This window comes from Chanos chanos, chromosome 8 (genome assembly GCF_902362185.1).
Source record: "Chanos chanos chromosome 8, fChaCha1.1, whole genome shotgun sequence".
Lineage (NCBI taxonomy): Eukaryota > Metazoa > Chordata > Actinopteri > Gonorynchiformes > Chanidae > Chanos > Chanos chanos.
The window spans coordinates 25,355,321-25,381,168 of NC_044502.1; the positions used below are offsets into that span (position 1 = coordinate 25,355,321).

Below are 25,848 nucleotides of genomic sequence, written 5' to 3' on the forward strand. Positions count from 1 at the left end.
TTGTTTGTGAACAGTGTGTAAGAAAGACTCTATTTTGGACCATATACGAAGCATAAAGCAACAAGGAAAACTCCTCCTCCTTTTTCCATTATTTACTGTATATCACTTACTCATGCTCTGATACTTTACCACATGTAATATCAGATACTATAAAATTTCTATGTGAGCAGTTTTCACATACGTTACTGTAACTTGCACTTGAGTTCTTTTTCAGACAGCTATCTTTATTTCACTCAGTTATGGCTACTGAGCACTTAACCCAACACTGATACAATGTCACCTCCAGGCATGAATTTCTGACACAGAACAAAGAGGAGGATTCTGGGAGTACATGTATCATTGAATGTGCAATGCTGCCATTTGACCAATAGATGGCAGAGCACTAGTCAAACTAAGGAATTTCATTGTTTACCTATTGTCACAAAACAATAGCAAATGGCTTTTTTCAGTAAAGACATCTTAATAACAAAGTAAATTAATCTGCTCTACATAATGGCATAGCATAAAGAACAACAGTTTTTAATTTTTTTCTAAGTGTCTTTGTAATGTTTTCAGGAACAAAAACATCAATAAAAATTGCATTGTACAGAAATGCAACAAAGGCTAAATATAAGCTATAGAATCTCTTTCACATGGTCACAAAAGCAGAACAGCAGGTATACTTCATGCAGTTCATTTTATTAATGACATTTTTAATTAATGATTTAACAACATGTAACATAGTAAACAGCATCTCCTTCCTATTACACAGTCATTTATGATCAAAAGCATCTCCGTTACTACAGATCCCAAGATGAAATATAGCAAGAGAAGAATGCGTACAGTGCAAATACATGTACTGGACTTGCTAATTCATATATAACACGTCATATTTTTCATCTTTTGATCTTTCATTCACTGCCCCTTCTTGTTGTGATGAGCCAGTTGAGAGAAGAACTGCAGGCCCCAATAGCCAGCAGACAGAGAGATGAAAGCCTAGGAAAACAAAGCTCTCTGTTAAAAGATGCTTATGGAGTGTTGGTACAGAACTTCTAACCATAGGAGCCCCAAATTCAAAGGGGAATCATCAATTTTACATCAGTCTTGGTTGATGAAAACCAGAGTTCTTCTCAACAGAAAAGCACAAATTTCTGTACAAAGAAATGAATGACTAGTTCCATCAGTAATATTTTTTCTATGAATGGGATCAGTTCAGTAAAACCACAGCCATAAAAGTTCACCTCAGACTCCCTGGAAAAATAAGTTGAAAAGATAACAGTTCCAACTGTCCCAAAATAAAAAATCTGTTTTATTGATGAAGAGTAAAAATAAAAAGGTAAAATGAAGTCAGTGTAATGATACCTCAGTGATCAGGGACAGGGGATATCCAGAAGGCCTAATGTATCCAGCTCTATAAAACAGCATCATTAGAAGGCACCGGAGCATCTCCAGTTTGGCAGAGTTCGACCTGCAGAGCATCATCACAAGAAAAAGAACGTGTCACAGGAGTCATGAACACTAACTCAGTCAATGATACAAATCAGAGTAAGTCTAAAAAAAGACATGTCTTTGACAAAGGGGCTGCTGTCTGGTCCAGTGAGACATATCTGATGTTGAAGGAAAATGGTCTCTTGAGAGTAACACCTGTGTTAATGTCAGCTGGGTTATCATAACCATGATAAACAATCAAAAGAGGCTTTCTGTCTACTACATATTCAACAGGAAGACTAACTGGAGATTTGCTTGTAAAATGGGCTGATGTCATTTAGAGTAATGGCACTGAAATAGGTATGGAATGTATATTCAGGAGTAACTTTATGAAGGGCAAAGTATTTGAATTGAAACAGTACCTCTTATCAATGATATATCCAAGGGAGGTGAGTGACAGTAAAACAAAGGAAGTCATTATCAGCATGGTCACCTGAGAAAGCACCTGGAAATGAGAGATTAGAATATTGCCAATTATGGAGGTTTAGTTCTCTAAACCGGTAAATCACACTTAAAATAAGAGCCTGACTGGCCCTTTGGTGACCCCAAAAGGCTGATTTTTCTTCTTATTCACAATTGTTTTTATTTTTTAGTATTCCACTGATATCCAATAATCAGCTACTCTGTCCAATAATCAGGGAACTCTTTAAATAATCACACTCAAACTGATAATTGAGCTGAGCTCTCAAACCTGTTGGTAAAACACATATGTGGGCTATGTCGAAATGAACTCAAAACTGATGATGTACCAGCTGTAGTTTTGGGTACTGTATCAGTGAGCTTTACCCTTGTTACATTCCTGAAAGTGTTTAGCAGTGACTAGTTACTTCCTGTAAGACCATGATCATAACTACATAAAAGCCAAAAATATTTACACTTTCATAGCCTTTTCAACACTCAAAACTGTCTCCATATATATATATATATATATATATATATATATATAATTTTTTTTTTTTTTTGGTTGGTTGGTTTTTTTTTCAAAAACAACATGGAGTGAGAGAGCAGAATTAATGAGAACATCAGTGTGCTGACATAAGCACAGACATCTGCATTCTCATTGGTTCAGCGCAGCAGAGACCGTGGAGATTACATTACTGTCATGACCATCTTTACTCTCATAACTGTCATCGCAAAGTGATTAGTGGGTAACTAGTTTTTTCATCCTGCTAAGTACACAGAACCTCTCACATTAATGTTTTGTCAAATCAGCTGTAAGATTTACAACACTGCACTGGTGATGCAATTCAACTCAAGTTACTTGAACAGATGTCAAATAAATGTGTGTTGTGTAAGTTTGTATAAATGCAGGCATTTATTGTTAGTTCTTGGCAATAGCCTTATTTTGTTAACTTATTTACTTGTCTCTAAGTAAACACCTTTCTTCTCTCTAATTTCTCTCTAATGAGGTCAGGGGTGTTTCCATGGTCAGCTGAGGAAGCATAAGAAAGATGTGGATTACACACAGGATAATGGCATATTTTCCTGTTGAGATGGACACATAAGGTGTGGGCTGTACATTGTGTTTAAAAAAATGGAGCCAAGAGGAAAAAACATGTCCCCCTAAAAAGAGTATACCTAATTTTACAGAGTACGCAACATTCAAATAAAGGACAGAAGACAGAAAAGGTGCAGAAAAGGTCCAGCTTTAGTAAATACTTACGGCCTTTGTGACAAACAGATCATTGTAAACATGCAGTAACAACAGGAACTGGGCGAACACATAAATATCCATGAAGAGTGGTAGCCTGGGGTCGTGAGGGAGCTCTTTTCCTGTAAGCTGAAAATAAAACCACGACACACACTCAACACATACGCTCAAATTTTCAGTATGCAGATGTTTTGGATCCTGACAGTATGCCATACTTTTAGAATGTTACATATGCACTGTGTACTATAACAGATTCACACAAAGAGCTCATTGCAGATGTGTAAACTGACCTTTTTTTTTTTTTACAGATCTGTAAATTCACCTCTTGTTTTTTCACTTTGTTCACAGCTAAGGATGTTAATGTTAACTCAGCTATTACAGACTGTGGAAGGCATTTAAACGCACACAGTGATGAAAAAATGTATACTTGGTGAACCATTCTGTTGAGCATGTACAGCTGCTGATGTCACCCTCTGCTGGTCGGTCCTATGTCTGATCAGTTGTATGTGTGAAGGCTAAACCACTCCATGTTCCACTGTGACAGACTAACTCAGTTCATCTCTGTCTCATTCCGCTTCAGTACAAACACTTTTTTTGTGAGTGAAATGGAATGGAAAATAACTGGGCGATATTATTTTGCCCTGAGGAAACTGAGACTTGTGGCCCCTTTCTCAGAAGAGGAAAAAAAAACAGAGGAGGGATTCTTTTTTTTGTTGAAAACCAGCTAAGCAGCCAGCTTACCAGGAGCTCAAATGTCTCTAAAGATGCAAATTAGCTTATATACACGAGACCATAACAAACAAATATTAGCTACAGTTCAATCCTGCAGTCTTTCCAACATGACATTGTTTTGTTATTGTATTGCTTTGTTATTGTATTGTTTGATAATGTTTTCTTTGAATATACAAGCAAATGACCATCAAATTTGACAGTCAAATTTGACATTTACATGTTCTGTACAAGAACTCAGTTATTTATGAGACCTTTTCTGAAACTGTCATCACAGACGGTAACCTATGACATGAGAGACTAGGAGGTTTCTAACCCTCATGTCTCATGAATGTGACAGAGTGTCGTAATGCAGAAATGCTGGTTCTTACCACAGGGACATCAGCGTGATCGCCCAGTCTCGGCTTGCCTGGCGCCCAGCTTGGCCCTTTAAAGATAACAGACAGCTTGTGTGCAATGCCCTTAGTCCTCCAGAATTTTCTCCAAATGTAACGATAGTGGTGGAACTTTATGGGAAACAAAACAAAGCACAAAAAAAAACAAAACTCCAGGTGTCAATTTTCAAAAAATCATTTCATCAATCAAAAATTTTCTCAACTGTCTGAAAACTGAGTAATGTGCTAAATGTTTCTTCTCAGACTATACAGATTAGCATAGGAACTTTTGGTTTCTAAGCTAAGAGCAGAGAAATTCAGGATCCACAACTTTCAAACTGTTTTTTCTGAAATCTTGCCTCATGCTGAGTGGTTTGTTTAAAGTGGACTGATGCTATGGCTTTTCCAGCAGCAGAGTTCTGTAAGTAGACTAGGTTTTCATGTACATGAAGATCTGTTTACACTGACTGTGACGCTTTGTCACTCACATAGTGATTACTCGGCCAAACTGATCTCAGTAAATACACCAACAGGGTGCACTGAATACACATTCCACACTTCACAATTATGATCAAATGTAAGTTGCTTATGAAATATTCATTCATATTGCACTGACCTGGACATGCATGATGTCAGATTTTTTGATGGGGTGAACAAGACCATAGATAACTTTATTGCCCTCTGGTGCAAACGTTCCTACGAGAGAAAGGGAAAGAAGAAAGTCTTAGGTAATGTGTATATTATATTCAAGATGTGTTGATGAAAAATGGAGACAGAAACAGTTCAGTGTATAGAGGATGAAAGAGAATCATCGTACATAAAGACAATAAAAGAATTAACATACTTTAGTTGTGTTTAGAGTTAAACTACTGAGACTGTCACTGTCGTTACACACTTTATTTACAGTGAAAGTTGTTATTACGTGATTTTAGAGAAATCACAGGCGGTTTGTTTGATAATGAAGAGCACCTTTCTAAGCAATGTAGCATTTGCATAGGATCTGTCACTGAAAACTTGCAATTATCAAATTGGAGACAGACACACACACACACACACACACACACACACACGCAGTCACACAAACTCAAACACAAACAGACACAAACACATACCGAAGAGTCTGTCCCAGATGATCAGAGCACCTCCATAGTTCTTATCAATGCAGTACTTGTTTCGTCCTGTAAGGCATATTTAAACATATTTCCAGCCAATTAGAGGCCAATTTACACTAAATGATTACTGTGAATTCAGAAAGGCTGGATACAAGTACAGGCAAACTTAATTTCAAAACACTACCAAAAGGCTACTGTGGACTAAACACAACATCAGAAATCAGAAAACAGGCCAGGGTCAATAAACAGGATTAGAGAAATTAACCAGGGACAGGAAGACTAGTAATACAGTGTGGCTAACAAAGATCTAGAAAGGCTTACAGGAGCTAGGGGCACAAACAGGAAGAAAAACAGGGACAAGGAGGTAAACAGGAACCAAGCGATACACAGCTCAGTACATTTATATATGTGAGAGACATCACAAGTGACCAACAGAAAACCAGGAGTATTTATACAGGAGACTACATGAGAAAACAATCAGGGAACAGGTCTCTAATGAGCTGGCAACCTGGGCTCTGATTGGCCAGAGGGGAAGGAGGGTAAAAATGGAGGCACATTATTTCTTAATAGCAGAAATGCATCCAAAGAAAAAAAACACATTAAGGTATGCAGAATTCCTATTTATCTCCACATTATCTCAGCTGTCACACAGGTGGGCAGAAACGAGTCCATTTAAATGAGCAATCAATATCGGTGCAAATTTATATTGTACTGTTGGACCCTGTAGTTTATATTTTGTATTTTATTTTAACAGCGATTTAACTGAAAATGCTCAGTTTATCAAATTATACATTAAATAGCAAGAAATGCTATCCATAGTGAGAAGGGACCAAACACAGCTCATGTCTCTTCTCTAATTTTCCATTATGATGAATGAAAACAGCAAGGGAAGCATTATTAACAACTAATATTTAGTTTTGAGACAGGTTTTGAGGAGGTTTTTTGAGCTATCCATGGGGTGTTTAGAGTGCCACAGTGCACAAGATACTATAATCCCACAGAAACAGTGAGGGTGGCCTTGTAACACTCACAGCCTGTGTTCAGGACTTACAAGATTTTTTGAGGTTTTCAGTTTAAAGTATGTTTTGGTTGAATTGCATTACTCTAAAAAGGTTTGATTAGAAATTAAGTTTCTTTTTAGGAATCTTACTCGAGCTGTCCTACTCTTTTTGGTGGCCTTTTACATTAGTTTTACCAGTTGGACTTTGAAGTGTCTGCATTGTGTTACAGCGTAACACAGGAGTAACGACACACCAACAAGCCTCACAGTGTGTGTCTAAGAAGCAATAGCTGAGTTAATTATAGAGAAGTGTGCTTTTCATTTTCATCTTTGAGAAGAAAAACAATTCTGATCACCCTTGGAGGGTATGATTTATCTGGGCTACATATCATGGCCTCAAGAAAAAAAATGTTTTGTAAATTTCTCTGATAAAAGCGAATCTGGAAACACATTGAGATAAACTGTTCATTAGAGACACAGTTTAGCTAATAGACCTTACCATGGTGAACTCTGTGGTGACTGGGTGTATTTAGGACCCACTCCAGAGGACCAAGATCTCTCACCATCTAAAGAAGAAAGAAATTATAGAAGTACATGTACAGCAAAAACAATGTAATTTACCAAAAATTATGATCCATTTATTTATGAACTGTTTCGCAGCTGAGACAGAGAGAGAGAGAGAGAGAGAGAGAGAGAGAGAGATAGGCACAGGGAACACAGGCAAGCCTCCACACAAATATTGTCCTTCAATTAATTAACATGTCATCACACTACCAAAATGCTGTTTAGGCCATGTCTACAACAGCAAAAGGGAAATATGAGAGTGACTTTGAAACATGAGTGACTGATGGAGCACACATGGTAGGAGTTTTAGTGATGAGGGCTGTTCAGCTTGCTGATGTTTCATGAGAAACACTGGCTAAGATGACGTTGGCATGGAAGTCTGAGAGAAAGACATATCATCAGACAAGATCAACTGCACTGGAAAGAGCAAATTCCTCAACTTTGATGTCAAAGTTACCAGGTAAAAAATGGTTCAAAATGCAAGGTAAAACAGACAAGCATCCAGAACCTTACATACCACTGCTATGCCATGCATAAATCCATTACTAAACCTAAACATACAAGCTGGTGAGTGACGAAATGCAAAAGAAAAAAGCAACGGTCTTCTGAGCAGCAGAAAAAAGTCACATGGGCGAACAGGTCATCCAGACAACAAGCATAAAGGTGTCTGTGTGGTGTATACCAAAAGGAATCCATGAACAGAAATGCTTGTGTCCCCACAACAAGGGGCTCTGGGTGCTCTGTTACTGTATGGGATGCTTTGCTGTAGCACAATTTATATCCACTCAGCCGTCCACTTAGCCAAGTCAACGCACAAACACAAATACATTCTGAGTGATCACCTTTATCCTGCAGTGAAGAATCTGTGTCCTGATGGGAGTGGCCTCCTCCAGGATGAGAGTGGCTCCATCTCCACTCAGTGCTCACTGAATGGCTAGATGGCCATGGCTAACACAGTCTGCAGACCTAAACCCAGCTCAATTCTTAAGGGAGATTTTCACTCTGATGCCTGAGACAGCATGAACAAAAACACCAAATGGTGGAATTTTTTTCACATAAGAAGGATGCGTTCCTCCAGCAGGCTTCCAGACATGTGCACAGCCTATCTGCACAAGCTTCTCTGGACACTAGTGGTGGTCCAATCCACTGTAATGTTTATGTTGGTGTTTCCCTTATTTTGGCAGTTACATTAATATATATTTTACTGTGTGCTTTCTCGGTGGATCTCTGTCAGTTTGCTTTCAGATGTAGGTTTCCAGAGGATGAGAGAAGTTTCAGTTGTAACTTTGCTGCACGAGCCAAATCTTGTGTCCAAGTTCTGAATGAAAGAGAGAGCTCTCGCTATAACCCTTCTCTTTCAGTACAGGTGGAAGAAATAGACAGTAGCAACCCAAATTTGGTCAGAGTAAAATGCATTTTATGTGTTCTGACATTTTAAAATGCATTTCATGTACATTCACACTTTTATCCTATAATATTGAGCTCTCCTGAAAACAGCAACAGTTAAAGAGCAATCCTGCCTGACACTAAAGCTGACTTTGCCTTTTGATTATGTAACAGTCACATTAGATTAAATTTATTACGGTGTAGTGTGACTTGGTGTGTGATGCAACAGGATGGGAAGGAGGAAAATGAACTTGGCCATAAAAATGTTAACAGAGGAATATGTAATTTACAGTATTGCCTCATTTAAAGAACAAACACATTTTACTGAAGACACTTGTGGCTCAGCAGCTGAGAAATCTATCATACTAATGTCTATGCTTACATAAAGCTATTGTCTTAAACAAAAATGTGAAGAAATGACTCTGACTATGACCACTACTGAAAGGGGAGTGTCCTGCTTTAGCTTTAGGCCCGTGTGGCTGCTCCCTGTCTGACAGACCAAGATGTCACGACTGGACTGAGATGACAGCAGCGAAGCTGATGTGATTTTCGTTCATGCTGAATGACCATTTAATTTGTAGCAACAAGTAAACTGGGTTCATAGTAGCAGAATATATGCACATCCAAAAACAAACAAATAAGCAAATTAACAAAAACCTTAGCGTCAGGATCTGGGCTCTGGAATACACTAAGAAAAAAGGAGAATTGGAAGTCTGGCCAGTCAAAGGTATTATTACCCCAACATTGCCAATGACACTGATCTGATCAAATGTCGCTGTTCTTATATGGGACAGACATGCCAATCAGTGAACACCACAGTTAATGAGCAAAGAACTAGCATCAAAACACTGACCCTTACAGCCCCAGTACAGTCCATATGTACGATAATAGTTCAGTAGTGCGCATGTTAAAACTTCCACAGAGACAGTTAATGCTGATCAAACTGTATCGCATTATGAATCCTGATGGCAATTAAAAGGACTGTGCTTTTCTAAGTGCCAGCTTTCTTTGCATGACACTTAATCTCGGGGAGTGGTGAAGTGGAGATGTGCTAATGGAGAGATGTGTGCGCACAAAGGAACACTGGGATGAGATGTGTCCCAGTATTACCACTCATAGTCATGCTGGAATTGATTTAAGCACCTATCCCATGTTTGATTAGACCTCAGTTTTGAAACATTATAGTGAGCTGAAAACTAACTAGTTTAATACACAGTCAAGCAGATTTACCTCAGTATGGATCCAGAACTGGTAGAGCAGGTTAAACTGTATGTGTACTGCAAACACAGATGGCGGGACAGCCAGAGCCATCGGGAGGTAGAAGATCTGACAAAATAACCGAAAACCTCACTTTTAAGCTGTACACACTCTGAAGGTTGCATTTGGGCTTTTGAATAGATTTGTCAAGAGTCAGGTTAAAGATAGTATACTGTGTTTAACTAGAGGGAAATCCTTACCCAGGAGGAGAACTGCTGCAGCAGAGACTGTCTGAGTGCTGTGGAGAGGTTATAGTACTCTGAGCTATGGTGAACCTGATGGGCAGCCCAGAGGATATTCAGCTCTGAAAGAAAACACACACAGTATCACACTGCCTCTAATACAGCCCTGTCTACAAACAAAACACACACACACAGTATCACACTGCCTCTAATACAGCCCTGTCTACAAACAAAACACACACACACACACACACACACAGTATCACACTGCCTCTAATACAGCCCTGTCTACAAACAAAACACACATACCGTTTCACACTGCCTCTAATACAGCCCTGTCTACAAACAAAACACACACACACACACACAGTATCACACTGCCTCTAATACAGCCCTGTCTACAAACAAAACACACACACACACACACACACACACAGTATCACACTGCCTCTAATACAGCCCTGTCTACAAACAAAACACACACACACACAGTATCACACTGCCTCTAATGCAACTCTGTCTACAAACAAAACACACACACACACACACAGTATCACACTGCCTCTAATACAGCCCTGTCTACAAACAAAACACACACACACACACACACACACACACAGTATCACACTGCCTCTAATACAGCCCTGTCTACAAACAAAACACACACACACACACACAGTATCACACTGCCTCTAATACAGCCCTGTCTACAAACAAAACACACACACACACAGTATCACACTGCCTCTAATACAGCCCTGTCTACAAACAAAACACACACACACACAGTATCACACTGCCTCTAATGCAACTCTGTCTACAAACAAAACACATACAGTATCATACTGCCTCTAATACAGCTCTGTCTACAAACAAAACACACAAACAGTGTCACTCTGCCACTAATGCAGCCCTGAAACAAAACACACACAGTATCACTCTGCCTTTAATACAGTTCTGTCCACAGAACCCTGTGAAACAAAATATACACAGGTTTACAAATAAATGTCATGAATGGAAGGTAATTATTTATATGAACATATCTGAGAACAAGATATAATAGTGGTCTCCCCATCAATATATTATAAGTTTTTCTACATCTGAATCTTAAAAAATATGTAAATTAATTTATTATTATTATTATTATTATTATTATTATTATTATTACTATTATTGTTGTTGTTGTTGTTATTGTTGTTATAATAATAATAATAATAATAATAATAATAATAATAATAATAATAAAAGCTTAATTTACATTTATAATCGGAAGGAAGCAACAAACTTTTCCTTTTGGTGTAAGCATGACTACAGCTTTCACCATCCTCACATTTAATCACTGATCACGTCTTGAAATGATAGCAATTACTGGGTCAAGATGAATGAAATCACACATGTAAGGTGGCTGCTTTTAACAGTAATGTATAGGCAGAGCTTGATTTATTGCATTAGAAGCATATTACAAATCATGCCATTTCAAAAATGAGTAACACTTTAAAACAACACCAGAAGATGTACAAAATTCTGTGAATGATTGTGATAGTAAAAGCTGGGGGTGAAATTAGATGCTCTTAAAAAAAGAAACAAACTACTGACAGTATCCCCCACCCCTATGTCTCTCTCTGTAGGGCAGTGTAAGATTGATGTGCACTGTCACTGGTCAGCAGAATGAATAGCCAGGCTTGTCTGCCAGCGGTGCTCTCATATTTTAACCCAGTGGGACACCACAGAGTTTGGCAGTCAGTATTCAGAAGGGAAGCAATGCAATCATGAGACTAAGTGCCACAAAAGACCTTTCCTGCCAAAAAAAGGCACTGCCCCCATCTGTTCAGAACATGCTTCGCCAAAAGTATATAAATACTGAATTGAAACAGGTCTGTCTTCTTACTCATTTTAGACATTACAATATCTTTGCTGTGTTGCACAATTAAAAAGCGTGCAAAGGTCTCTGGGACACTTTTGTAGACTTGCGTAATACATTATCTTCAAAGTATAAAGGGCATCAACTGCAAATGCTCTAGAAGACACTGGCCCATGTCCTAAAAAACATTGCTCTTGTTCATATCATATGCATGACATAAAAACACACCTTTACTGACTTGACTGACATGTGGCAATCCAGCACATCAGTGTTGATGAATTTCACATTTACACTGCAGATGAGCACCCTGTATGAAGCCCCTGCACTTAACATTTTATAACATTAATTTTACATTTGACTTTTTTACAATCTGACTACATTCAGAGAGCTAATAGCTCATGGTTTCATTGGATTGCAGAGGGTAAAGTCCACAGTTCTCACAAGTTCCTTACATGAAATGTTAGTATAAACAAGCAGGCCTGCCCCTGACCGGGGATGGAAGGGTATGAGATTTGTCTCCATGTAATCCTTCCCTTTGTCCTTCTTCCAAAGTCCACAACACAAATCTGCACAGGTACCTCATGCTCTCTGCATATCAACAAAGCAAAGAGCACATCAGGAATTTTATGTGGACATATAAATGAAGGTAAACTGGAAATACGTAAGCTGAAATATTCACCAGCAGTTTGTATGGAGGTAAAATATTCAGCGGTGTCCAATAAACTGAGTATATAATGTCTATATATGACAGCTGCTGTCATAAAACAAAAGATCACATGTGGAATGGATAAAAAGATCAGCAGCAGACCAACAATACAGTGTGCAGGACTACTGACATACATTGTACAGGAATGCTCAGACCCAAACTGAAGAATACCCAAGAACAATAATAACAGCAGATCATTCTAAGAATGCAGTTGTTCCCTTAAGCTGTAAGCAGGCTTATCTTGAGGAATTAAAACACTTTATTGGTGATGGCTGGAGGGATTCTCCATGTCTTGTCCCTAAGCACCTCTGTGCCAAATGATCCAGGCACAGTAAAATTCCACTGATTACAGATGTGATCAGAGATCAGGGCCAAATTCAACTCCATTCAACATATTCAGAATTGATTCAAATTAAAATAGCTGGTTTCATGAAGCAAAACTATCCTACTCAGTCTAATAAATACCACAAAGGTGCGAATAAGATTTTTACATCCAATATACAAACCTGAGGACAAGTCATGACCCAGTTGTTTTTGAGAAAAAATCATGATGATTTTCGCTGGAAGAATTAACAAACTTAACCTGAGGATACACTAAACTTATCTTTGTTTCTTGCCGTCAACTGCCCCAAGACTGCTCTCAACTCGCCAGAAAGAAGAGGATAAAGTTAGAAAATACAGACTGCTCTCTGTAAAAATGGTTTGGAAGTTTTATGCGCTATTCTTCTGGGAGTATTATAGTTCCCTGGTGTGTTTGCGTAACCTAGTTTTACACTTAAGGCTACAGCTATGTAGCATAGTATTCTGAGAGACCCATAGTATTCTGAGAGGCCCAACATTTCAACCAACTTTAAAATACAAACAGGCCATCAAAAGACACAAATTGAGAAAATCATAACCTCTTCATTATTAATTCTCGGGTAATTAAGGAGAGATATCAAGTCATATCAAGTTCTAAGTGCCATATTACAGCTCATTGAAATTAACACCAAAATATCAATATGTAAGATAGGACTTTATTCTGCAGGTGGTGTTTCTCAGGTCAAGTTATATTAGGCCAAGTTTACTGTCCTCACAAAAAGGAAATCTGTCCACCAAGGAATTTACACAACTTAACACAGATAAGATACACACAAAGGGCACACAAAGGGCAGGTCTATTGGGTGATACTTCAACCTCTGTATAGTGTAATACATGCTGAGACCAGAAACAGACGATTAGATGTGGATTAGATTACCTTCTTACTGTTCCTCAATAAAAGTAAAGACATGGGGCAGGATTTATGTAAAGCAAATGCTACACAACATCATGCATTTGCATGTGAATATTTTATTGCATAATGGATAAGTGAATGGTTGCCACCAGGGCTTGGGCCATCAAGTTTTGAAAAAAATAAAAAACAAAACAGAAAGTTCTGCACTGGAGAGGCAATATTTCTACTTTAGTGAATGACTTAATTTTAAATCTCAAAATGTATTTGTTTAGCTCTTTAGGTGGATGAATGACATAAAGCCTAAGAGATTGAGTAAAATGGACAAAAAAGATCATATTAGAGACTAATGATGATTATTAAAAGACATAACTGGCGAAAGCAACCTTGTGTGTAGGACTTGCCAGTATTAATACCTCAAACAAGGTAAAAGTTGGTTTCATTCTGAAAAATGAAATTTGTTTTTAAAGTTGTTTTTAAAAAAGTTGTTTTTAAAATTGTTATTTGTAAAATTGTCTGTTCATAGAGGTTAGAGGAAAGATTGCGTATTTGTATTTATATATGATAGGACAGGGTTGAGAAACATAGCTTATATCAGTAACGCTTATCTTCCACAGAGGTGGACAAAGTACACAACTCCATTGCTTGAGTCAAAGTATAGATACTCCTGGTCAAATATTACTCCAATACAAGTGAAAGTTGTTCAATCAAATTTTTACTTGAGTTAAAACACTGGAGCACTTGTTTTAAAAATACCAAAGTATTCAAAAGTACATTTTCTTTTTAATGTCAGCGCATTGTTGTATTGTTGCCTCAATGCATTTACAGAACCTAATGACTCTGAAACAACCTACTGAATGCATTGACTTGCTTGTAAAACCTGTAGAATAAAAAGCTTGTGGAATATGCTACAAAGCCTATAGAAAACATAATTGAATCGACAAAAGGACAGCCACTGTCATTTTCATTTTTTTATCTAACACCCCTACCCCAACCCCACCCCACCCCACCCCCACAGACCAGCACAGCAGCACTCTGACACAGCCCTGGCAGAGTGTGTGTGTGTGTGTGTTTTGTAAATCAGAAACAATTATAGTTTTTTATTTTAATCTTTCTCATCATCATCATCATCATCATAATTATGATTAGGCAAGTATGCAAGTTCAGTGCGTCAAAAAGCAGAAATGAGAAACTGACCATGGAACATTTAGTTTTTACATATATTTCTGAAAGGACTTCAGTCAGTAACATTAATTCGGCATTTTCGCTCGCTATTAGTATGCGTCAGCAGTGGATTCACACAGAACCCGGTGTTACGTCCCAACTGGTTTCCAAGCTAACTGGTTCCCGTATACATTCACACGCTGTGTTAACAGCAGCAGTTGTGGTCTGCCTCTGTCACTAGATTCATCACATATTCACAAACACTTATTCGCGATTTTCAAGTCACGTCTCATATCTACTGTGGCAAACATGATTGTATAAGTGAGCAGTGGGCACTACATCACAGCCACCTACGAAAAAAAGTTATGCTTCAAAGTAATGAGTAACGAGAGCCTTCATAGAAATGTAGTGGAGTCAAAACTACAATATCTGTCTTTCAAATGTAGTGGAGTAAAAGTCATAAGTTTCCAGAAAAAATGATACTCAAGTAAAGTACAGATACTCGAAAAATGTACTTAAGTACAGTACTCAAGTAAATGTACTTTGTTACTGTCCACCTGTGATCTTCAACAATAGCCTTTATCTGCTGCAGAGCTCAGCAAACTGCCCTCAAACACACTGTTAACTTGTTTAGTTAATCAACATAAGGAGAACAGCCAAACACAGAGCAATGGACTTCAAGGGATAGCTTGAAGAGATTAGTCTGAAAACAAAACTTAGTTGGCTAATCATTTTATGAGAGACTGAAAGTTTTCCTCCAAAAAAGATCATCAGTGAGTTCAGTCCAATATGCAGGAGATTTGTAACAGTTGCTTTTAATCAAAGCTCTGGTGACATATTTAAGTTTACAAACTCACAATTATGTCATCTAGCCATGCTGCAACCAGCTCACAAGTTCAAAAACTGATTTTAAGAGTTTTAGGAAAATGTTTTATGAACACATTGGTAAATTCCCTTACTAAAAGTATTTTTGAAGGTGTTTTCTTTCTGTGTCAAAGAATTCAAAAATTTGTAATTTTGTTTACCTTTCCCGTAAATGAGCTGGCAGGGGCTGTGAGTCTGCCTTTATACCTTTAAAATCTACCTTTGTAATGAGGGGTTTGAGTTAACAGAAATGACAAACAGACATAGATCTGGATTTGCAAATCATCTCAATTTCCTCCAGTTCCTGCCTTGAATAAAACTGAACCTCTTTATCCCATAATATTATGGCAACAATAAACTAAGACAAATATAAGATTTATTTTAAAACACTACCAAAATTACAAAAAGTAAAAATGTTAACATGCTCTTAAAAAACTGTAAAGTGTCATGCAGTGTGTTTTTTTTAAAAACTGGAATATCTTGATATCAGGAGAGCAACATTTAGACAAATATCATACCATGACTGAAACGATGGACCCAGTAGTATCCAAAGTCCACACCAAGCATTCCAATCCACCACGTCCATGCTGAATCCCAAGGCAGTTCCACAATGTGATAGTTATTCCAAATATACACATAGCTGGATATCTCTATACCTCTCATAAAGAGCCTAGGAGGAAATATATTGTTTAGGAATATAGAAATGTATACATTCATGATATTTCCCAACACAATCAACCAAATAACTATGTAGAATGAAATTCCCCCTGATACAACTCTATGTTGATTTAATTTATACAGGGCATGTGGTCACATGTTTTTGAAAGGTACATTTGTTTTGTGCTCCTGGCTAAAAGAGAAAAGTCTACACATCAAATAATCTGAAAAGCAGTGTAACGTTTTAATTGAATATATTCAATTACAATAACTGTTTTTTTTTTTTCTTGTTGTTGTTATTGTTGTTTAGTGTTCAGATTTATGCCTGTGCTAATATATCAACTTCTGCTATGGTGTGGGTTCATGTTTTTGGTCAGAGTTTCTGAAAAGCCACCATCTTACACTAAACAGAGCTACACAGAGAAGGCAAGGGATAGAGCACACTCACTGTGGGAGGCGAGACATCATGCCTGCTGAGACAGAGGTGGTCACATCATGAATCTTCACTATCAGATGTCCTCTTTTTAACCAGCCCACCAGCAACTCCACAAGTATCAAGCCAATGAAGAACGGAGTGGCCTACAGAGAATCAATCAGACAATAGCATTTGAACTGGAATACACAACATAAACCTGAAAATTAGACATCAGCAGGGCTTCATGCTTGAAATCCTGTACTGTAGATGCTTTCTTCATTAGACATTACTGAAGATCACTGTTCAGAATGGCATCAGAAGGTGCACAGACACTCTATTGTACATGTTATAGATGTTATTTGTTGTCATAGGTTAAGACCACCACTGTGAGTAACCTGCTCCATCCGCATTGTGTCATATGTGTATTAGGTCAACTCCTTACCTCCAGTAACAGAGCAAATCTGCACCTAAAACAATCCAAGTGATTGCTGTTTGTAGAAAGTTCATGCTTTCTGACCTGAGTCCCAGTGTTGTAGCAAAGGTTTGGTGCACTGTAACACTCAGAGGAGATTTTGCCATCATAGATTCTCATTATAATCCTTAACTCAACACACTGACTGTTTAATTTCAATAACAGTAGTTGAGCAATAGTTATGCATATAAAGATTTGCCTTTTTCAGCTGATGCATCCATACCTAAGCTGTCTTGCTTATCTTCCTTTTAATAGGTTGATGTCATAACATTGTTTGTCTTATTTTATCTGAGAAATGGTAACCGACCTTAATAACCAACCTTGACTTTTAGACCAATAGTTTACTGTAAACATATCATTACTACATTTTTGTCACAAACTGAGAAGAGACTGGATAAAAGTGAAGGCAATTCTTTATTTGTAATCTAGATTGTGGTCAATAAACACACAGGGTCCAGTGCACAAAACACTGGCTCCTGGGGGCTAGGCAGATCTGATGCCAGGTAACAAACTAGGGTCAATACACTGGAGAGCTAACAGAGGGAACAGGCTAACAAGGTACAGATTAACAAGGAGAACAAAAAACAGCTCAGTACCTACAGCTAGTGTGAGACTTCACAAGGGTGCAATGGAAAAACCAGGGGTATATATACACGGACAATGAGGGAATAAACTGAGGAAAGGTGCACACAATAATTGGGGACCAAGATGATTAACCAGTCACCTTGTTCCCCAAGATCCAACTTGGCTCTCATTGGCTAGGAGGCAGGGAGGTAGAGACAGAGACCCGACAATTTTAGAATATGGAGTGATTTTTAGTGTCTGTCAAACTGTGTGTTTAACTTAGGTTACATAAGTTTATGTTGAAATATTCAAGCCTTGCATTAACACATTCAGGTTAAGGAATCAGTGTTTTCCATAAGATTAATCCTTTTGCCTCAGCAGTGTCTTGCACTAGGTTTGGCAGAATGTGTGTGGCAGTCTCCACTGTTTGAATGGAGAGTAAAAATAAACGGCTTTTCTCAGATCTCGTGATGTGGGATGATCATAGGGTTGCTTTAAAATAAGGCCAGTTTTACAGAGTGCCTGCAAATCTCTCTCTCTCTCTCTCTCTCTCTCTCTCTCTGTGGATCTATTTGAAAATACAGCACTGAAAAAATCTCTTCTTCACTCGAACTGCCCAGATGCCACCAAAGAAACCCTGAACATGATCCCAGACGATAAAATGTCTCTTAAAATACTGAAACACTGCTTATAATTTATTTTTAATGATTGGTTACCCAAATAATTACCAACTTTGAAAAGATATAGTTAGCTAAATAGAATTTCACAGGCATATTTGCACTCTAGAAGTGAACGAATTACAAGCAGAAGTATTGCTTTGCTAATTTGCATAGCATGATTAAAACGCAAACATCTAAAAATCAATATAAAAGGGAATTGCTAAAAAAAAAAAAAAAAAAAAGAAAGGGCAGACATCTGGTCACACTAAGTTCTGTGTGTTTAGGTGTTTGGGCCTTGGACTCCACTGGAAGTCTCCTCCCCCATCAATCTCAAAGTGCGTAACAGTGAGGGCTGCAGACAAGACTTAAGAAGACAGTTTGGGAAAGAGAGAAGGACTTGGAAATGAACAGTGACAAACTGGTGGGAATTCCCTAACTGCTATATCATTCTCATGCCAAATCTCCCAATGACTGACATATTAATATACTGGGCAGAGTGTGAATTATACAACGACAATCAGTGGGGTCAACTTTTTCTCCAGGGCTATATAGGATAGCATATATAAACAAATGCTATAAACAACCCCCCCTATTGTTTTTACCTCATTTGGGGGGGTTCAAGTCTTAATTTAAGGGGGTCAGACCCCCCCAGTCCCCCTCATAATTCGAACCATGATACTGGGGCTTGATTTGTGAGACTGAAACTAAAACTAAAACTTTGTGTGTATGATTTGTTAGCTGATGGTTACTTTCTGGATCACTTCATGTAGAAATCCAGTTAGGGAAAATGCAATATTAGTTTATGTACCTTTCCACAATCAGTTCGTTACCGTATCTCATCACACACATTGTCTTAAAGAGACTGTACATTCCTGATACTGATATCAGTTTTGTGTGTGTTTATGTTTATATGGTGGGCACAGTCACCAAACAGTCTCCGTCTTCACTCATTCAAAGCAAGCACTATAACAGTGAACATAAAAAAACTGTGAGGCAGGAAAATTCTAAGACTGTCACAAATTCATGTGTTATTCGTGAGTCACACCTTTTTTGTCAAGCGCTTTCTGCCTTTTATTTGAGATACTTGCAAACAATTTCTGTGAAAAAACATCATAAAGAGACTTTTGTCACTTCTACACTCCACACATTTTGCTACAGTGTTGGAGCAGAGATTTTCACACCAACCTTGAAATGACAAGGAAACTATTTGGTTCAAAGGAAAGTAACACACAATATGTTTAAAGTTTTAGATTTTCTCCTTCTTCATTGTCAAGTTTTTATTTTAGGCATGGCTTCACTATAATATGGCTATTTCATGTCTGCTTCAAATCAAAAGGACAACTTAAAACTGAGGGTAATTACTGGGGTAATAACACAGTTTGGCTTGGTGAAAATTGTAGAGCAACACTTGCAGTTTTATCGAAATCCCTATTTCTAGATCTGGATCAGACTTGTAAATTGACATTTGCAAAGTATTTGTGGGAGTTTTAAATCTGCTGTGCAATATTTGGTCCACTGAAATCTACACACATCATTTCGAGTGTTAATCGTCTCTCTCTCTCTGTGTTAAATCCGTTAAACAAATTTAGTCTATGTTCTGACTGAATGCTGTTTAAGTTACATAATAGTTAATGTTAAAGTTAGTAAACAAAAGTTAGGTTACGTTATGTGTTGTGCCAATGGTAAAGGGGAATTCTGTGGGTAATGGTTCACTGTGAATATTAGACAGTTCCTCCAGGATTTCGCGACGTCACGATCGCAACTATTAACGCAAATTCAACCAATCCCCTTGAATTTCGCGCGCCCTTGTAATTTTGTCCAGTCTTCGCAACTTTTCTGCAAATTTGCGCAATCATCGTAGTTTTCCGCGAATTTCACCAACCATAGCAGTGCCTTGCGCAAAACATTGAGCCATACGTCACAAAACTCACTTGTTTTATGTTGCAAAGATTCAGACAGGCGCGACACGAACGTCTCCCATTTACCAACAAAAATAACTGCTAACTGTGACCAGCCGCCCCGGTTTGTCGGGGATGGTCCCGGTTTTAAGCTGGGTGTCGGCCGGGTCCCAACAAATAAAATGTCCCGGTTTTCAACATTCACCTCTAAACTGTCCCGGTTTTCACCACAATTAAAATAATAATTACAGTACCATACTTTTCAGCGTTTACAAACACTTTTATCCTGTTCTTTCCTACCCTTTATTACCAAACCCAATCAAGAACGCTAACGGCATCATGCGGAAGAGAAAGTCGGTCCTTTCTAAAAAAAAACCCAGAAGGCTACCCGTTTCTTCATGGACTAGCCGGCAAAGTAAATGCTGTGTTCTGCACACACTGCAGACACAGGAGTACATTCTCGGTCGCGCACGGTAGAAATGCCGACATAAAAGACGGCCAAACATAAGCTGTGGCTACAAGCGGGCAGTAGAACTGTTACGACCTTCTCGCGGGGCAAACTCCGGTGACAGATTCAATTATAATTTAAAAAAAATCGCAACTGTTTTTGCAATTTTACTTGCTCCCGCAATCATTGCAAAAAAACGCCTAAGGACATCGCAACATGCAACGCAATTGTTTACAAAAGCTGCCGCGAAATCAGGCATTTTAGGCCGCAACAATGCCGCAACAAAGGGAATTATTACACTTAACGCTAATATCACTTAGTTGTAACCATAACCTTATTTCAGAACCTGAACCCAGTGAAACCTGAACCCAGAGTTATTCTGTTATTATTCAGTTATTCTGGAAAACCTCTATTTATAGCTCAACACTCTGAATACTGAACCTAGAAATTATTCAGAAATACTCTTCATCAGGCATTAAGAGCCATTAAATACAATGATACTCTGAATTCAATACTTCTAGCTAAGTTCCTGGACCACCACATTCAGTAACCTGGAAATGATTTACGATGTACTCAAAGAGTAGAAATGCAAATGTATGTGTTTATTACAAAAGCTGAAAAAGTTGAATGGCACAGAATGAATCTGATGTTGAGTAAATTGTGATTCCAGTGGCAATAAGGCACATCTGCTATACACACACATACAACAGCATCTAAACTGCTAACAAGAAGACAAAAAACTAACGGTAGACAATAACAACATCCTCTCTACCTTAAGTATGTATGAATGAACAACTATGAAAGTATGAGGTATTACTCAGGAAGATGCATGCTTAACCAAAAGAACTATCTGAGTGATGTTCTACTGGAGTTAATTACACACAAAAGGGTGGTGAGGGAAGGAGAGGAAAGGGGAAGGAAGAAGAGCAGGCACAGCCATGTTCAGATATGAGAGACATTACAGATATGAAGGGGGGCTTGAGCTATGGGACAGGGTCAGAGACAGAGAGGAAGAATGAGAGTAGGAAAAGGAGTCAAGGATGGGTGACAAGAGGGGGGTAGGGGTAGAGTGTATGATGTTTCTAATAAACAAAAAGAAAACTTTTATTTGCCCATAATGCAATGTAAAAACTCTCTCCTCCAATTGCTGCCTGACACATGAATACATAACTGTGACAAAATTGCAATAATTTTTTTGCCATTTGTCTATTAATAGACACCTACTGTTTCTCAAATAACAAACATGTGTTGATTTGGAAGCAAATCAATCTGACCTAAACACACAAACATGTTGCTGTAAACTGCAAAGCTGGAGGCAGTCTGTCTCCCCCATGCTCAAAGTGAGAGTGAGTGAGAGAAAGACCTCTAAAACTGCAGGTTATTCAGTGAAAACTCAGTTGACATAATTTGTAGCACTAATCTTTCTCATGTCTCTTAGTGATAATGTGTGTCAAGTGACCAAGTAATGATCCTCAGTAATACTTTATCTAGCCTGATAATAGGTAGGAACACTGCTTTGGACTACAGTATGTCTTTTAAAAGAGCCAGGAAGAAGGAACCAAGCAGCAAAGACCTGGCAGATGTTTTATTTAACAGCTATAATCACACATTACAAATAATCATCTGTATTAAACTGTTCCCATAGGTAACGTCTATTCAGGTGGATTATTGAGGGGACTGTGCCCTAGCAGTGACAAACCTTTTTCCTCAGTGCACACATATAATCTGAGCTTTAGTCACATGCTGACACCACCTCCATGTCCCACTGCAGTGTGGAACTAAAACCACCCATCACTCTCTGTAATATTATAAGTTTGTGTATATTCTTACAAACGATGCTTAAGAGTAGATATCACTGGTGTTCCCAATGGTTTACTGTAGCAGTTTGCAATACTTAAATAACTCATAATCATTGTCTCTTAAAACTCTTGCAAAATTATGAAAAAATGCAAATGCAAAATATAGTATAATAAATAAGATTTACTTCTGATGCCTGTGAGTCCTGTCTGTCTCCCTCTGCATGGTGAGAATAGCATAATCTGTTTTTGAAACAACAAACACTACAGCAGAATTAACCCCTATAACAGCCAATAAAACTGGTATATTTGCTGCTCCCATAGAGGGCCATCCCTGCATGAATTTGAAAAGAGAGAGAGGACAGCAGGCAAAAAACATATTATCACTAAGCAATTAAGAATTAATTAATAACATACGATCATAATCAATTTGATAAAAATAATTTCACAAAATGCATGCATTTCATTCTATGCTACACAGATCATAGGTAAAGCAAATAAAATATACTGCAATCTCTTTTGAAATCTCTGAGTAGACTGTTTGCAAGCACTGCAGTAAAGCAAACTTCACAGCACAGAAATTAAGGGAACAAATGCATTCATTATTACTGAAAAAAAACCATAGACCAATAGACTTAACTTATTCTTTTCATGGTATTGAGACTGAACCTGTTCATTCTTAGCTAATTTTGTTTGTAAACTGCTGTTTCTTTGTATGGTTTAGACTTTCTTGGTCATGGCTTTGCTCTTGGGTTGCTTTCGTTGACTCCCCGCATTGCTAATGTAAATTACTTAGTTGTTGTTTGCCACTTGTGGGTTGACTGATTCATTCATTAGGTCCACTGAACCTAGAGTAGTCTCTTCACCCTGCTACCCCGGCGCCCACAGCTACACGTTTTACATCTCCCCCTGCTCCGACACTGGCCTCTTGTATTAACATCCAAAAGTATCAGTTCTCTCTAGGACAAGACTGTCTTGGGAGACGCATGTGTCAGCACACACCTGGTCCAACCCTTTACCAGAATGCTTACATTGGCTTATATATGCCATAGATTTTATCAGAGACATTTCTAAAAGTAGCTGTGTGGTAACTACTTCCTACTATACTCTTGAGGTTATGCTCTAGGTTTAAAGAACTGTCACATCATTACGGCAATACGCATAGCTCCACGGACTTAGGCAAGTTAATTAAATGTTTACAAACACTAGGTGCGTTTATACGGAGGCTAATATTCCGTTAATAATCGGATTCAAGTTCAATCGGAATGAAAATGCCTCGTGTAAACACCTCGATCGGAATGAAATACTGTGGTGTAGATTTCTGATAATCCGTTCGGTAGGAAAATATTAGGTCTACCCGAGTAGAGGACCAATCGGATTCTTTTCTGCACGTGAAACTTTCTGCGCAAGTTCAATACGCGAAGTAATGACGTATTGACGTTTCACCTTGCATGACAGAGTTTTAAAAACATAGCGGACAGTGCGAGAAATTTAACACGCTTCTGTTAAACATTCTCAAAGAATTGAGAATAGTCGAGCGACCGGATGAGCGCAAATCCCGTAACAAGGAGCTGTTTAAGCAATTTTGGAAGAATATTCTACGCAGAGATGATGTAATTATTTTTATTATAATTAAAGTTACAGTTGTCTTAAGTAATTAACTAATCAAAGCACTGACCTCAAGTAAAGCTGTCGTTGCCCTGGCTGTTTACAATGCTTGACAGTGAGCGTTCTTTTGACCACTGTAACATTACTGATTTCTGTGTATGACAGGCTCAGAGATTTTTCTCTTCGACTGCATCGTACAGGTCGGTGCTAGGTAATTTCTTCGCAGTTGCAATGAACTCCGATTGTACGCTTATGGCATGTAAATGCGAACAAACTATCCGATCGCTTTCATGTAAACAGTACATTCGGAATTATCAACCGGAATAATTTCATTCCGAATGATAGAAATGTGTGCATGTAACCGTAGCTTGTCATGACAGAGCAATCAATTATTTCTTCTTGATTAAGTCTTGGGGTATCTGAAAGAGCACAGACTTGAACTGTGTAAAATGCATTGCTACAACTCAAGGCTCGGTCAAAAATAATAATAAAAATAATAACCATTCAGACTAAGTTGGGGTTGTTGAACATCGTAAAGTAACTGAACACCAGTTCCCCTCACTTACCTTCTGTACATATTGGGGAACTTCGTCAACATGCGAAAAAGAGGTCTCGTTGGGTGTGACAAGATAAAACATAAGACGAGCTCCCTGAGAAAAGGAAATGTCGCTGAGTCCCCCTTGAGACATTGTCGTTATGATTTCAACAAATCGATATACACGTAGGCTATTCCTAAGAGCGCACAGAAACTTCACCGCACTGTAAGGCACTGTGATACGGACTTGATCTCATGAAAACGTTTACTTTTTCGCCTGACGCCGCGTGAGAGAATGGTGACCTAGTTGCTGAGCTGGCCTGCAGAGGACGTGGGTATTCTGAAAAACCTACAAGTGACTTTTATTTTCAGACAGGGGCGGTTCTAGGATTTTTTTTTTTTCGTGGGGTGGACAAGGGTGTTATACAGGCTTTCCTGGGTGGCCACCAAAGTTGAAAATATGCTACATATGTAGGATACTCGAATGAAATGCATATTTCAGCATGAACAAGCTAAGAACCAATGTACATAGGAATCGAAAATAGTATTGTACTATTCTCACTCATACAGCAACGTTAAAAAAGGAAAATCACTAAATAAAAAAAATCACAAATAAATAAATTGGCTTTTACACAGGCTACAAACAATGGTGACCCAGAGCGGAAAAGTGTGTCCATGTGACTTTAAACTGCTGTATCTTCAGAATGAAGACGGTTCATCCAGCGGACCCTGGCTGGGTTCTACTGGACTGGTACCAGTGTTCTGATCTAATATTTTGACCTTACTCTGTGTTTATGACCTGCAGGTCTCCGACACTGGCTTAGGAGGCTCAGAATATCTATTTTTTCTTGTTTTTCTTCTTTCAAAATAAGAAATAAACACAAATAAACAAAAAAAGTTTAACATCTCTTTGGTTATCAACGGCAAACAATAGTTATGTTCTGAAAACATCACGAGCCATAATAGCCATGTGCCTAGTATAGAGTTAGACAGAACTGAACATAACAGTCAGTTAAGAGTTGTAACATTAGCTATATACAATGATAAAGACAACACTCTCTGCTCATTATTGCTTTAGCATTCTCTGATATGACTGAGTGAGTGATTGTATAGCCTTTGTATATACAACTTATATATCACATCAAGCACTCTGAATGATTCGGAACCCCTGATATATACGTTGTTGTTCGTTTTGTGTATTCCATCGACTATCCAACTGAGCCTGCTTCACTAGCTTCCTAGGAATGATAAATCTTACTGTGCACAATG

At 38.2% G+C, this 25,848-nt stretch overlaps 1 protein-coding gene across 1 annotated transcript; it reads right to left on the reverse strand.

Moving 5' to 3' along the window:
• Positions 1–659: 659 nt before the first annotated feature.
• On the reverse strand, positions 660–24,879 carry agmo (alkylglycerol monooxygenase). Its single transcript, XM_030781468.1, has 13 exons — positions 24,611–24,879; positions 16,633–16,763; positions 16,046–16,197; positions 9,741–9,844; positions 9,514–9,609; positions 6,833–6,899; positions 5,334–5,399; positions 4,838–4,917; positions 4,219–4,353; positions 3,131–3,247; positions 1,830–1,912; positions 1,342–1,447; positions 660–975 (listed from the first exon to the last, which is right to left on the reverse strand). The coding sequence occupies exons 1-13, from the start codon at positions 24,731–24,733 to the stop codon at positions 895–897; spliced, it is 1,341 nt and encodes a 446-aa protein (XP_030637328.1). The 5' UTR covers positions 24,734–24,879; the 3' UTR covers positions 660–894.
• Between the last annotated feature and the right edge of the window lie 969 nt (positions 24,880–25,848).